Source organism: Syngnathus acus, chromosome 8 (assembly GCF_901709675.1).
Source record: "Syngnathus acus chromosome 8, fSynAcu1.2, whole genome shotgun sequence".
Classification (NCBI taxonomy): domain Eukaryota; kingdom Metazoa; phylum Chordata; class Actinopteri; order Syngnathiformes; family Syngnathidae; genus Syngnathus; species Syngnathus acus.
The window spans coordinates 3,029,399-3,043,925 of NC_051093.1; the positions used below are offsets into that span (position 1 = coordinate 3,029,399).

General features: G+C 48.5%; 3 protein-coding genes across 4 annotated transcripts; 2 read left to right on the forward strand and 1 right to left on the reverse strand.

The window, feature by feature from the left end:
* The first annotated feature begins 383 nt into the window (after positions 1–383).
* LOC119126291 (keratin, type I cytoskeletal 13-like) lies at positions 384–2,452 on the forward strand. Its single transcript, XM_037257471.1, has 7 exons — positions 384–841; positions 1,018–1,100; positions 1,267–1,423; positions 1,499–1,660; positions 1,733–1,849; positions 2,026–2,246; positions 2,324–2,452. The coding sequence occupies exons 1-7, from the start codon at positions 416–418 to the stop codon at positions 2,382–2,384; spliced, it is 1,227 nt and encodes a 408-aa protein (XP_037113366.1). The 5' UTR covers positions 384–415; the 3' UTR covers positions 2,385–2,452.
* Positions 2,453–5,797: 3,345 nt separating this feature from the next.
* On the forward strand, positions 5,798–7,910 carry LOC119126289 (keratin, type I cytoskeletal 13-like). Its single transcript, XM_037257468.1, has 8 exons — positions 5,798–6,243; positions 6,322–6,404; positions 6,473–6,629; positions 6,743–6,904; positions 6,982–7,107; positions 7,373–7,447; positions 7,518–7,666; positions 7,741–7,910. Exons 1-8 carry the CDS (start codon positions 5,845–5,847, stop codon positions 7,859–7,861), a joined length of 1,272 nt encoding a protein of 423 aa, XP_037113363.1. The 5' UTR covers positions 5,798–5,844; the 3' UTR covers positions 7,862–7,910.
* A 575-nt stretch (positions 7,911–8,485) lies between these two features.
* si:dkeyp-113d7.1 (uncharacterized protein LOC407709 homolog) lies at positions 8,486–13,144 on the reverse strand. Of its 2 annotated transcripts, XM_037257454.1 has the most exons (4): positions 12,989–13,144; positions 11,337–11,912; positions 9,872–10,930; positions 8,486–9,837 (listed from the first exon to the last, which is right to left on the reverse strand). In XM_037257454.1, exons 2-4 carry the CDS (start codon positions 11,775–11,777, stop codon positions 9,802–9,804), a joined length of 1,536 nt encoding a protein of 511 aa, XP_037113349.1. In that variant the 5' UTR covers positions 11,778–11,912; positions 12,989–13,144; the 3' UTR covers positions 8,486–9,801. The 2 variants fall into 2 exon arrangements, with proteins under 2 accessions (XP_037113349.1, XP_037113348.1); XM_037257453.1 differs by having other exon boundaries at positions 8,486–10,930.
* Positions 13,145–14,527: the final 1,383 nt, after the last annotated feature.

Here is a 14,527-nt window from a genome sequence, read left to right on the forward strand (position 1 = left end):
TAGGCGATGGTGCATTATATCAAAACAATCACTTTATCGATCAAATAAACAATGTTGGATCAGATGGTGGTCGTTTCAGGTTTGTCAACTCATTCCTTGCACTAGTTGGACCAGCAAAACCAGTCAACATTTTGGAGTCAAACAGCTTGGAGGCACCTCACAAGTGGGTTGGAGGTAGTGGTTGTCACCTAGGGTGTGTTCCGGGCCACTTCTCTAAAAAGGTATGAGGTGCAAACATACCGGCGCTGTGAGATGATAATTGGCTGTTTAAGGCCTCGGGAGATCGCAACCCCACCAGGATGTTGTTCATTCCAGCTGCAGGGTGTGCCCCACCCCCCTTTGCCCCACCCTACTGCCAAAAGTTTAAAAGGCTCTTTGGTCCTAGCAGGTCTTCAGTCTCTCCAGACTCTCCAACATGACGACCCGCAGCTATATGTCATCGTCCCGCATCAGCAGCTTGGGTGGCGCCAACATGAGCACCGGCAGCGTATACGGCGGCGCAGGCGGTTCTGGGGTCAAAATCTCCCAGATTGGCTTCGGAGGCGGCAGCATGTATGGTGGCGCTGGCGGTTCCGGGATCCACGTCTCCAGAATCAGCTCGACCATGGGCGGCGCAGGTGGCTTCAATCTGGACGGCGCCATCGACATCTCCGCCAACGAGAAGTTCACCATGCAGAACTTGAACGACAGGCTGGCGAGCTATCTGGAGAAGGTGCGCAGACTGGAGGCAGCCAATGCAGATCTGGAGCTCAAGATCAAGAACTTCCTTGCAAGCCAAAGTGGTCCTGCGACCCATGACTGGACCACCTTCTTTGCGCGAATCAGAGATCTGCAGGCTGGGGTGAGGTCAACTCTACAGTACATGTCAAATTACCCCACTGATCAAGAATAACAGCACGCTTATCGTGCTTTCGAGATGTTCAAAGCATCCAGTATAGGCGGTCTGTCTTGTCTCAGTAGTAGTTATCTCATTTAATGGAAAAATGCCAGAGACTCTCATCGCCTGTCATCACTCAGATCCAAAATGGCGCTCGTTCCAACGCCGCCCTGATTCTTGCCATCGACAACGCCAAGCTGGCCTCAGACGACTTCCGCGTCAAGTGAGTGATGCCTCGAAAAGCCTGAAGACTTTGAATGATTGAACATCTGGATTTCAAAATTTAAGAAACCTTTTGGCTGAAACATCTTAAACACAGTCTAGTTGCCTTCATTCCACATTTTCTAATGACCAACATCTAATTGTGAAAATGCAATGATGATGTTCAGGTATGAGAACGAGCTGGGTATGCGCCAGGTGGCCGAGGCCGATGCGGCTGGCCTGAAGCGGGTTCTGGATGAGCTGACCATAAGTCGCACCGACTTGGAGATGCAGGTGGAGGGTCTGCAGGAGGAACTTATTTACATGAAGAGGAACCATGAAGAGGTGAAAACTTGGAGATTCCTAAAATTCATTGAAGGCCACACAAGGGGTCATTCTAATCACCACTGCCGTCCATAGGACCTCATCGCCCTGCGGTCCCAGATATCTGGAAACGTCAACGTGGAGGTGGACGCCGCCCCTCAGCAGGACCTCTCCACCGTCTTGGCTGGAATACGAGAGCATTACGAGAATGTCGCTGCAAATAACCGCAGAGACCTGGACAACTGGTTCCAGGCCAAGGTGAGTTTGAAAGCTCGTGAGTAATGAGCCAAAAGCAGTCGTCTCCATGCGTTAAACTGAGCTTATGTCCAGTCCGCCGAGCTCAACAAAGAAGTGACGGTGAACCTGCAGACGACCAAGAGCGAGATGACCGAACTGCGTAGAACTTTCCAGAACCTGCAGATCCAACTGCAGGCGGAGTTCAGCCAGGTGATCCTGCAGCAGCCAAAGATGTTATGATCAGTCTCCGACTTCAGATCAAACGAATTCCAGTAGATGTGAAACTTGATCGTTATCAGTTCCGCTGAATGTTTGTTTGCACAGCGAGATGACAGGTGTAATTGCCTTTCTTTGTCTAACTTTGCACCAAATGATTGGGCTGGCAGAAAGCGGTTCTGGAGGCAACGCTGGCCGAGACGCAAGCTCGCTATTCTGCCATGTTGCAAGGCTACCAGAGGCAGGTGTCGGCTTTGGAAGAGCAGCTGGCGCAGCTCAGGACTGAAGTGGAGAACCAGAAGATCCAGTACGCCGAGCTTCTGGACATGAAGACACGGCTGGAAATGGAGATTTCAGAGTATCGCCGCCTGATAGACGGAGAGGGCGTCAAGTGAGCCACTCGGGAATTGCTTGTGAAATCCAAGCCAGAGCAGAACTAAAGTCCCACTTTGTTCTTGTCTTATGCAGCACCAACAAAAACTCTCGGGTCGTCATCGTGCAGGAGGTCCACACCACAAGCAGCAGATGAGGAGCAGGAAGAACGTCATCACCACACTTCCTCTTTATGTCCCCTCCAATAAAAAAAGTCTGACACCATTGGTGGTTTTTTTTTTTTGTCCTTCCACCATCTATCCATTTATATAAATATACAAGACTGGATAAGTGAGAGTCCAAGCTAAACTTCACAGACAACACACACAGTCCACATGGAGAGATGGAAACACAGAACTTCTAATTCTGGCACAGATGTGCTGACCCCCTTTCACTCACAAAACAAAATCAGACACAGAAAAAAAATAAGAAAAATATTTGAACCTGTATTTTCCAATACAACTCCAAACCTCTACGTGACAATATTGCAGTTCACAATCAATCTGTACCTAATAACATGACAAAAATGTAAAAACCTGTCTTTTGTACTCACTCAGCGTTGGTGGTTCTAGACAAAATTCATCCTCCTTTTCTCCTCAGGGGATGTTCTTGTCCTTCTGCGGTGCGGTTGTTGTTGTGTTGGATAGCTAGCTAGCTAGCTAGCTAGCTAGCTAGAGCAGCAGCAACTAGCCAGCTGCTGCTCTGGAAGTGGCAAATTCGTCCTTTTCCAGGTTGAAACAACCCAGCAAGTTACCTCTGATCAACCAATCTGAGGGCAGAAAAACACTGACGTCACTCTCTGTCCTTGGCAAGGTGTGTTGAATCAAACATCTAATTAAAAAAAAATCTAATTGAAATACCGTATTTTCCGGACTATAAAGCGCACCTAAAAACCTCAAATGTTCTCAAAAGCCGACAGTGCGCCTTATAGTCAGGTGCGCCTTATATATGGACCAAATTCCGGCCCGCGGGCCAAATGCGGCCCACGTCTAAATTTAAACTGTCTCAAAACATTGTGTCATAAAATCAATCATAAGTGGTCCGCTGAAGACTATGAATCATGAATCAAAAAGACTATGGATTATTATTTTGTGATTATAAAGTAATTTGTTGCATCTGAAGTTGAAATAAAAAAGATAAAATGGAGAATGATTTGATTTGGATTAAAAATCTGACATGATGCAACCTGGCCTGTTTACTGCAGTCACAAACACCAATATCACCCTTCTTATTCATACAACAATAACAACAATAAAACAAACTTAAAACATCTAATAAAAGATTCATTCAACTTACATAAAATTGTTAATTTGTTATTATTTTAATCTTTAACTTTAAAGTTTACCGATCTATCTGACTGTTTTGTTTTGTACTTATTAAAGTAAGCTTTACGTGTTTATTTTGTGTGTTGTGTGATATTAACATTATTGATATATTGTTATTGTTTCACTATTTCAAGTTATTATATTGTGTCTGACTTCATAACACCAAGTCGGGTTGTTGTGATGCGTCTAGTGTGTTGGTGGAGTGTCCAGTGCATGTCACTTCTCACTGTCAACCCTCACCGCTGGCTAGCAGTATGCGAACGGGAGAGCCGAGTGCGTAAGTCTCTCCCTGCCAGTACATAGCCTCTCTAACAGCAAGCCCTATGTAGTGCCTCCACGCGGCGACACATGGTAACTGGGTACAACACGGACCCAGGCTAAACTACAAGGGACTCGGAGGAGGTTTGGCCCCTAGACGTGCGGCACGCAGGCCCACCGGTGTGTGGACACGCCCTGGTGCCCACGAACCAGCCCCCAACTATGGGTTAAATAGTACCACTGCCCAGTGGGCTCCTCGGGAGAGGAATGGGCTAAGGGAGTCAACCCCGACAGAAAATCAATTTCCCCTTTGGGTTAGCGTCAGGAAGGGCATCCGGCTGTAAAAAGTTTTGCTCCAAAAATTCTCAGTATGGCTAGAGACGGCCATATCGAGAACCCAGTCCAACCCAGCGGCGCCTGGAAAGCGGACTTTAAAACGACGATGATGATGATATATTGTGATTGCATTAATGCTGCGCCTTATAGTCCGGTGCGCCTTATACATGGACAAAGGTTTAAAATGGGCCATTTATTGAAGGTGCGCCTTATAGTCCGGTGCGCCTTATAGTCCGGAAAATACGGTAAATAAAAACAACCACCATTGCATGTGTTGTTGGCCAGCAATCGGGTATTTGAAGGTATTTGGTAGATTACATTGACATTGCATCACAATCTGACTGAAAAAAATAAAATATGTATATAAAACCCACTCTACTGGAATCTAGACATTCACATACTTACCGACTTAGTCATTTGTCAAATGTCAATGACATTGACTTCAGTGTGTATCAAACTGACAGATGTTTCCAACATTTTGGTTTCCTCAATTAGTTACCTAATAAGAGTGAAAACCAGAAAGAGCTTGTAATAGATTGTACTTGTTATGCAGTCAAGTGTGTGGAATGAAACAGGTCAGGTTGAGCGTCATTCAGAAGCATCAGTGTGATGATTGATGATTGACGAGCGCTAAATGACACTGCGCATCGTGTTGTAAAGTTCAGAAGGGGAAAACTTGGCGTTTGGACTTGACTCAAAGTCAGGGCTAAGCTAGATAAACAATGGCCATGTCAACAACCAAAGTCGGTGATTAGGGCAGAGAAAAATCTCAAAATGAAAATGTCGTTGGCGCGAACCTTGCAATAAACTGCACGGCAGCAGCACGAAGGTTCATAAATCACAAGATGAATCTTCTGTCAGTGAGTTCACAAATCAACCCGTCAAGAAATTACTGTCAATCACCTCTAGGCAAAAGTGCCTCGACAAAACCAAAAACGAAGAAAACAAATGTAATAATATCTTGGAGACACAGATAAACTTAAAGTTCATTGTACATTCTTGCAATCAGAAAGAACAAGAATACAGAAAAAACAAGTCAAAGACTTGGGTGTGAACCTTGCGGAACGCCATGTGGCAGATCCTGAATCGGAAGACAAATCATGTCAACAATCTTGCAGATCAACCTGTCAAGAAATGTGCATGAATCATTCCCAAGAACACCTCAACAAAGAAATGGAGGAGAAACAACGTTGCAGAAGGAGACTTCATCTCGGAGATGTGAATAAGTTTCAAGATGATTTTAGTCTGTTGCAAGTGCACTTCTTTGTTTTCTTACGACCTGCCCCACCATTTTAACGGAGTGCTGCCTTTTATCCAACTAGCATTGTCTTCTACGATCTAAAGAAGACGATCTTGTCTTTCTTGATCATCTGATCTGATAAAAGATTGTAAACAGAGATGAAGCAGAAAGAAAGAGATGGAAAGAGTCCAAAGAGCAACTCAAGTTCTCTTGTGCTGTCTTAAAAAAGCAAAAGTGGCGTGCGTCCAGTCGGACTTGCTGGTTTTCATTCCTCAGCAGTGACATTCCCTCCTCCAAGTTGGTGTCAATGGTGACCCCCCCTTCTCCTCCACTCCGGCCCCCACCACACCCACATACCAGATTGACAGACTGACACATACACAATTGACAGAGAGACTCTTTAAAAGCCAGCGGTACGCGCCCACTCGTCACTCTCCATCGAGCATCAGCACACCACCATGAACGCCTCCAACTCCCGCATTTCCGCCATGTCATTCCAGGCCGAGCGCGAAATGTACACCGGCTCCTCCATGGGCAGCAGTGGCATCAAGGCCTTGAGGGCCGGCAGCGTTTACGGGGGCGCGGGTGGCTCCAACGTGCGCATCTCATCGGCGGGCATGGGCGGCAGCTACTCCTCCATCACCGTGTCCGGGAACAACGCAGTGATAGGCAACGAGAAGTTTGCCATGCAGAACCTGAACGACCGGCTGGCCACCTACCTGGAAAAGGTGCGCTCCCTGGAGAAGTCCAATGCGGAGCTGGACTTGAAGATCCGTCAGTTCCTGGACAGTCGGGTTGGCCCAGCCAGCCGCGACTACGCTGCCTACTTTGCCACCATCGCCGACCTGAACGCCAAGGTAACCATCAAAACATCGAACAGCCACGTTGTTAACTTGGACCGCAAAAAATGACATCCGAGTCGTTTGTTGCTGCAGATCCTGGATGCCACCCGGATGAACGGCGCGGTCCACCTGAGCATCGACAACGCAAGACTGGCGGCAGAAGACTTCAAAACTAAGTGAGTTGGCATCCTGAGCGTCTCTAGACTGCCGTGGATGTTGGTCATCATCTGGTCCGCCGCCGCAGGTTCGAAAACGAGCTGGCCATGCGGCTGTCGGTGGAGGCCGACATCGCGGGACTGCGTCGGGTTTTGGACGAGCTAACCCTGACCAGGTCCGACCTGGAGATGCAGATTGAAGGCCTGAAGGAGGAGCTTGTCTTCCTCAAGAAGAACCACGAGGAGGTGACCTGCATCTTCATCTACACTTTCATGTCTTTTGCAAATTCCCTCTTCTGTGCCTTCCTTCTGAATTTCCTTCATCTCTTCTTATCCAAACGGCTAATCTACGTGTGTAGGAGCTGTTGGCGTTGCGCAGTCACATGAGCGGTCAGGTGAACGTGGAGGTCGACGCAGCCCCAGGTCAGGACTTGGCAGCCATGATGGCCGAAATCCGGGAACATTACGAGGGCATCACGGCCAAGAACAACAGAGATTTGGAGGCCTGGTTCAACGCCAAGGTGCAGAGCGGTATTTCCAGTGTGTGTGGTGTCTGCATGTGTGTGCATGCCCACATCATGTTTGTGTGTATATTCAGACGGAGGAGCTCAACAAAGAAGTGCAGACACAGACAGTGAGCTTGCAGACGTCCAGGTCAGAGGTCAACGAAGTGAAACGGAGGATGCAGGCGCTCCAGATTGAACTGCAGTCCATGTTGGGCATGGTAAACCGCTTCACAACTCAAAGTCCGGCTGTCCCTCAGCTCACCAAACTGCTGGGACAGTTTCAGATGGGTGCTTGAGTTCATCTTAACTTGATTCGTAATTGGTACCATTAGAGTCTATGCGGGCTTGTCTAACAGGAAGCTACATATGTACACTGTCGAGACACGCGGGACAGAACAATGACAGATTTGCTGCTCAAGCTTTTACGACATGTAGATGATTTCAGAAGCTTCTTCTGAGCGTTTGTGGTGTTCATTTCCTCAGAAAGCCTCGCTGGAGGGAACGCTGGCCGAGACGCAGAATCGGTACTCCGTGATGCTGTCAAGCTTCCAGATGCAGGTGAGCCAGAAGTGGCAGGCCAGAAGCGTCAGGCCGGGAAGCACGTGTAACGCATTCTCCCGTCTTGCAGGTGTCCTCGCTGGAGGAGCAGCTGACTCAGCTGCGGGCTGACTTGGAGCGCCAACGTCAGGAATACCAAATGCTCCTGGACCTCAAGACGCGTCTAGAGATGGAGATTGCAGAGTATCGCCGCCTGCTGGAGGGCGAGACCGTCACCAGGTGAGTCACGTAAGCTCACCGTTGCCGTCGTACTTCTGCCCGTGGCCCTCACGTCTGTCCTGATTGGTTCGCAGTGCTTCCGCCGGCTCGACATCCTCAAGCTCGAGCAAGCGCGTGGTGACGGTGGTAGAGAAGGTGGTAGACGGCAAGGTGGTCACCTCGTCCTCCAATACCTCGTCTTTCATGTCTCGCTGACATCAACGTTGTCGTGAACAAACTCGACAATAAAGAGCTGAAATGATAACTTTGTTGTGTTTGGGTGTGGTCTGTTGCAACAAAATGTTTGGCTGTGTTCAAAATTCCTAGTGATTTAGGGAGTGAGCGAATAATTACAAACAATTCACATTCACACGAATTGATAAACTACCAAAATATTCTATTTTTTAGTCACCAATCAAAAATAAAATCTTTCTACTTACAAAAATTGGCCAACTCCTGCCTCCAATTAGCTCTTCGGTTCCTCCTCCTGCTTTGTGAATGTTTACATATTATCCAATCAAAGCATGACCGCATTATTTACGCGATATCATCTTCTCTAAACTGTCTACTGTTGTGATCAAGCACATTTGATGAGCAACTCAAGCGTAAAGACTTCACATAGCTTTTGTTGCTCCTGTGCGCAAGAGAGCGCCCCCTGCCGGCAAAGGCTACACTTACAGGGACTCAGAAGACTAGCGGAAACGCAAGGGGCGGGGCCAGAAAGGGATGTGGGCGGGGCTGCCGAGAAATGACAGCTAAACAACTCAAGCCGCATTATTGGCAAGAGGAGTTAATAGATCGGAAGTCATAGTTCATGATTAAAAGACTGGTGCAAAGACAAAAAGAGAACTTTTTTTTATATTTGATTGGCAGTACAAGAAATTGGTTCGTTTCAATAAAAGGCATGTGATCATAAAAGACTGGTACAAAATGTGTGTGATATGAAGATAAAGACAAAGAGATGATTAACCTGTAATCATTGTCGGGCGAAAGGGGTGGAAAAAAAAAAGTTCATTCACAAAGAAAAGGCTCCAATCACCCAGCAGGGGATGCTGTCACACACACACGCACTTGCTCACAAGGAATGTGACGTAGAAAAGAAAAACATAGCAAAGTTGGTCAGAATGATGTCATCCTTACAATGTCATCAGTGTAAACAATTTAAGCTTCTTTCGATCGGAAACCGACCAACATTCTTTCCAGTCAAACGCACCACTGCATGTACAAGTTGATATGAGTGTGTACATATATATATATATATATATATTGATGTGTATAAATATAGAAAAGTACACAGACTTCCGTGTAACAAAGTGTGACTGCAAGTTAATGTTTGCTAGCACCAAGCTAGTCACGCGATTGGTCAGTTGCTTGGCAACGCCCGTGGAAAGCCATTTGAGCATCCATTCCATCTGACAGGTGTCCATGGACGTATGACAAGTTCTCACACGGAGAAGCGTCATATTAGAAGCAGTTTTACCACTACTCATGCCAGTTTTGGTCCACTAGTACAAACGTAAGCTTTGACAAATGATTTGTTTCGAGCTGTAGCAACAATTCCTGGATTCATCACCAACAAGTCCATTATCCAATTAGTTGGCCATTATTTGAATCAATCATTTGGAGTCCTTGTTGAAATTGTCAGAATCTTCAGAATTTCCAGCTTTCAGGAGTAAAAATTGTCACATTTCTGCAAGTCCTCCATTCCAGGACGTGAATTGATATTTGGATTATTTGCCGCAGTACCGTTTTGGTATCGGTACCAAAGTGCTTTTTGCAGGTATAGTAACAAAGTCCAAATTTAGGTGTCATGACAATGAAACTCTACGAAAATAGAGCAGGCCTGGAAAATGCAGAGCGAGGAAGTTGGCGTATCTGCTAAGCATATTACTGACGGAATGTCCTCTTCTCTGCTTGTGTGTGGCGGGAATGACGCAAATGCGCGCAACTCCCGCCATCAAAATCGCGCAAATAAGGCGAGGCAAAAGTTTAAGAAAGTTTTTTTAAAAAAATGCTCAAACGGCTTTCCTCAGACACACCTCCACACTCATGCGCACGAAAGAGCAGAAGAAGTAACGATCAGAAAGGCGCCAAAAGGTAACAAAGAGGTGGCTATACGTAAAAAAACAAAAACAAACAAAAAAAACAGTCGTCCATCAGTCCGTTTGCCTAACGTCCCTCTGCATCGGCGTCTGCATCGGCGTCTGCATCGGCGTCTGCATCGGCGTCTGCATCGGCGTCTGCATCGGCGTCTGCATCGGCGTCTGCATCGGCGTTTGGACCGGCGTGCTCTCGTTTGTGGATCTGCTGGTGAGCCTTCAGGTGGCCCGACTGGCTGAAGGACTTGCCACAGCGCGCGCAGGTGTGAGGCCGCTCACCCGTGTGCACGTGCTGGTGCGCCTTGAGGTGTCCGAGGCGGCCGAAGCTCTTGCCGCATTGCGCGCAGCCGAACGGCCGCTCTCCCGAGTGGATTTTTTCGTGGGTCTTGAGCACGGCGGCGTTGCTGAAAGTCTTGCTGCAGCGCGAGCAGGAAAAGGGCTTGGCCTGACCGGCAGCAGCGGCGGCGGCGTCATGCACAAGAAGGTGGTTGCGGTACGCCGTCTCCTTACCGAAGCTCTTGCCGCAATGCTGGCAGCAAAAGGGCCGCTCGCCCGTGTGGCTCAGCCGGTGCGCCTTGAGCTCCTTGGCCTGGCCGAAGGTCTTGGCACAGGTGTGGCAGGCGAAGGGACGCTCGCCCGTGTGCAGCCGCTGATGAGCGCGCAGGTCGTCGGCCTTGGTGAAGCCTTTGGGGCAGTGGGCGCACACGTAGGGCTTTTGGCCCGTGTGGATGAGCTGGTGCCGCTTGAGGTTGCCGGCCTGGCCGAAGCTCTTGCCGCACTGCACGCATGTGTACGGCCGCTCGCCGGTGTGGATGCGCTGGTGAGTCTTCAGGTTGCCCAGAGTGCTGAAGTTTTTCCCGCACTGGGTGCACGAGAAGGGCTTCTCGCCCTGCATGTTGCGCGGCTTTCTCACCGTCAGGCTTTTGCCCGCCGTCGCCTTCCCTTGGTCGGCCGCCGTCGTCTGGTAGGGGAAGTCGGCGTCGGACTTGGGCATCCCGTCCAGCAGCATCAGCGAGTCGGGTCGCAGCTTGTTCAGCTCGCTGCGCAGCTCGGCCATGTGAATAGACTCCAGAGCGTTGTGCGGCGGCTGTGGCGCCGCCAGGTCCGAGTCGCCCAGCTCCGCGGCGTAGTAACACTGCAGGTCCACATGGTGGTCCGATTTGATGTAGTCCAGGGTGTCACTCACCTGCCGCAGACAGCAAACAAGTCGGGAAGCAGAACGCCACACTCCTCAATCAAATGTGTCAGTCCAGCCAAAGCTGACTTGCTTTTTAAGGTTAGCTAGCATTAATACGCTCGCTGATGATTTCTTCTTTACCTACATGTACAACACTATATAACTATGGCAGGGGTGCCCACAGATTTTCAGCTGGTGATCATAAGGTGATCAAGTCTTCCTACAATAAAAATGCAAAACAAATGTATTTCTTCTATATTATCATTATTAAACTTCTCATTATTACTATTTAATATTGTGTATTCTTTCTTTCCTTTTAGGATAAGTAAAGTGTTTTTTTTTTTATTGAATTTGAAATTCATCTACAAAACAAATTGGTGTGATATTTTTAGAATTTCAATGTGCAAGTCAGTACCTGGGAGATGTAGTCAAACACACAGCTGGTCTCATAATGCGACTTGTAGTCCATGTCGTCGGCATGGCGGAAGGGGTCTAGGTGGTGGTCCAGGTCAGCGCGGTGATGCTCCGCCTTGATGTAGTCCAGCCCGCTGATCTCCATCTTGATCTGCTCGTGGCCCAGCTCAGCGGTGGACAGCGGTTGGATCTCAGACAGGTCCACTGTGCGGATCGGCTCCAGGCGCTCCAGGTCCTCCAGGTCCTCGGGCTCGCTCTTGACGCACGGCAACATGACCAGAGGCTCGGCCACTTCCGCCGCCAGCGAGCTGAGAGTGGGCGTGGGGCCCTCCGAGGTGAGGAGGGCCAGCGAGTGCGGGCTGCCCGACTCCAGGGGGGGCGGAGGAGAGCCACCCTCCGAGGCCAGGCTTAGACTCAGACACTCGGCCTCCAAGTCCGTCATGGTGAGGGGCAGAGCTCCGTCTGCACCCCACCGCGCCCGAGACCTCTGCTCCGGACGCCTTGAGGAGGAGCCCGGTTGACGGCGAATGGGAGGAACCGAGGCCAATGTCAGCACTCGTGCCGTACCGTTAGCGGCCTGCACAGACAACACAAGCGCTAAGCAGTCGGTTACATTGCAAATATTTTGGTTGTAATTCAATTTCAATGTTGCAACTTGATTCAATTTGATGTTGTTTTAGAAGCTTTGGTAACAATTCAGTCCAAGCACTGTTTAATAAATCCCAATGTAGACTGATTTTAGACATGACGCAAGATTTATATTCACACTGACCGGGTTGAGACACCCCTGGACGAACATGTTTCAAGTACGGTTCTCAGTGCTCATACTTTATCTTCATTAGCATTTTTTCAGACACTGCTATAGTTGCGCATTGCATTGTTAATGTTACCTGCAGGGACTTTAGCTTCAGGTGAAATTGCGAGCGCCCCCTTTAGGTTGCTGATAAATTAGGGGGACCTAGGTATGATTTGTTTGTGTGCACTTTCCTGGGAATTAACACTCATTAAGTGTTAATTAAGAGAAAACACATTCAATGAAACAAAAACTTGACTGAACTCCATCCGCTCGGTCATTGTGGGCGCTGACTGAACAACTCGTGCTAGGTTTGTTCTGGAGGCTTTTTTGCGGGTTGTCGTCGCGTCGCCGCCACGCGAATCCGCCGAGTGTTGGAATGTGGCCTACGAAGAGCAAAGGAACATGGCGGCTCCTCTCCGACTAACTCGCATCGTGTCACGCTCTTCTGGACTCTTTTTAATGACATGACTGGAGACTGTTCGCTCGAGGGGAGAAAGGGGACGAGACGCGAAAACTGGATGACCACAAAGAGAACAAAAAGTGCCAAGGCTATTGGGCTAGCAACACAGCTAGGCAGTGGCCATCTTGTTTGTCGGCGAGTGCTAAGCTAAGGTTAGCATAGTGGAGAAAGTGAGCAAGAGCGGGAAGGGGAGCCCCCCCGCCTGTGCCCCCACTTCTCTTCTCGTCGCATTAAACACGCCGAGTAGGCGCAGCGGGGGTCGGCTGACAGATGCGGCCGAAGCGCGTCAGATGACGGCGGCGGCGCAAAGGATGCAAAGAAGGCGGTGGAGGCCCGGCTTCCGGCCGGCTCGGTGGGGCTTATGGCCGGCGGCCTGTTGGTTTCGGCGGCTGGTTACCTGCGGGTGTTCCGCGTCATGGCTGCTTCGGCTCCACTGCCCGCGACTTGTGGCCAACTGCGGCGGACCCGCCACGTCCACCTCGGCCTCTCCTCCCCTCCAACAGTGGCTAAGTCCTCCTCCCTCCTCTTCCTTCTTTCTCCTCCTCCGCCTCCTTTCCGCCTGGCCTCCGTCCGATGAGGCGGGTAACCATGGTAACCGCCACTTTCGAAACCGGATCGATAGGATTTCATGATCACTTATTGAGAACGCCAAAATAACATGAATTATATTATATAATTAGTAGACAGGCCATTCTGGACAGGACATCTTCATTAGAGTAGCTTTTAAGACTGCTCATTGCTTCACGTCTGAAGACAAGTAAAACGTGACTGTACCTTGTCAACATCAACTTAGCAAAGGAGCAGCTCATTTGTCAACATTTATTGATGTTCTTGGTCAACACAAACATTGAAAAGTTCACATCAATGGTCACCATTCAAATACAAAAAGTGTATCAAAAGTATTGCATCCAATGACAAAACATTTCAGCAACATTACTAAACGTACACACTTTTGATCCCATTTGTGTGCGCGCTTTTGTACACGAAGAACATCGCTTCTTCTTCCCTTTTAGCGCCAACACGACTGTTCCAAGTCAACAAAAGCAAACAAGTGTTGCTGTACGTCAAACAAGGAGGGAGAAAATGTTCCGATTTCAAGTTAGGAAGAATAAAAGTAGCAATCAAAAGTCCACTGCTTTAAAATAAGGAAAAAATATATAAGGGGATGGTGGGGGCAGTCCATTAAGATCCAGTCCCAACGTCTTTGTTTTTTCCAGACCACGCCCACTGTCAAAACATACAGTTTAACAACATCATATAAAATATCAATGACAAGGATATCGACCGCATGAATGCGATCAGATCGGCAAGGAATTAGGACACGGAGATAGCAGGTGACATTCGATTGGACAGGAGAAGGTGACATTGAGTCTTTCTCCATGTTTTCACCAGGGCCGGTTCTCGGAATGCGCATAAGAGGGGGCAGTCAGAAATGTGAAGGGGGCATGTATTTTTATTTATTTTTTTTACACATTTTTATCACTGTTTGTGTTTCATCACGGCAGTTGTTAGCTGTGTGCCCAGATCTCAACCTGGAGAAGTGGATTGCACTCTGTCAGGCCTCTACACTAAGACCTGTCCAGCTTGGGTTGCTCTTAGGGTCACTGAGGCACGCAAACCCCCTGACCACAATAAAGTGGCAATGTCTCGGGGGGGGGGGAACATATAATATGAATGTTATATTAACTATTATTTGAGTTGTCGTTAATCATTAATCAATAGGGGTGTAACGAATCATCGATACACATCGATTAATCAATATAATGCTCTACGATTTGTTGGCATCGATGCAAAACGTAAACATCGATCTATATCGCCCGTTTTTGACCACGGACATTAGACGTGACTTTATTTTGAAATCCAGTTCATTGTTGCTTGCTTCCTCTTTCCGGGAGCAGTGCGCGGCGTGTTGTGTTGTGAGCAGAGCAGGCACGTG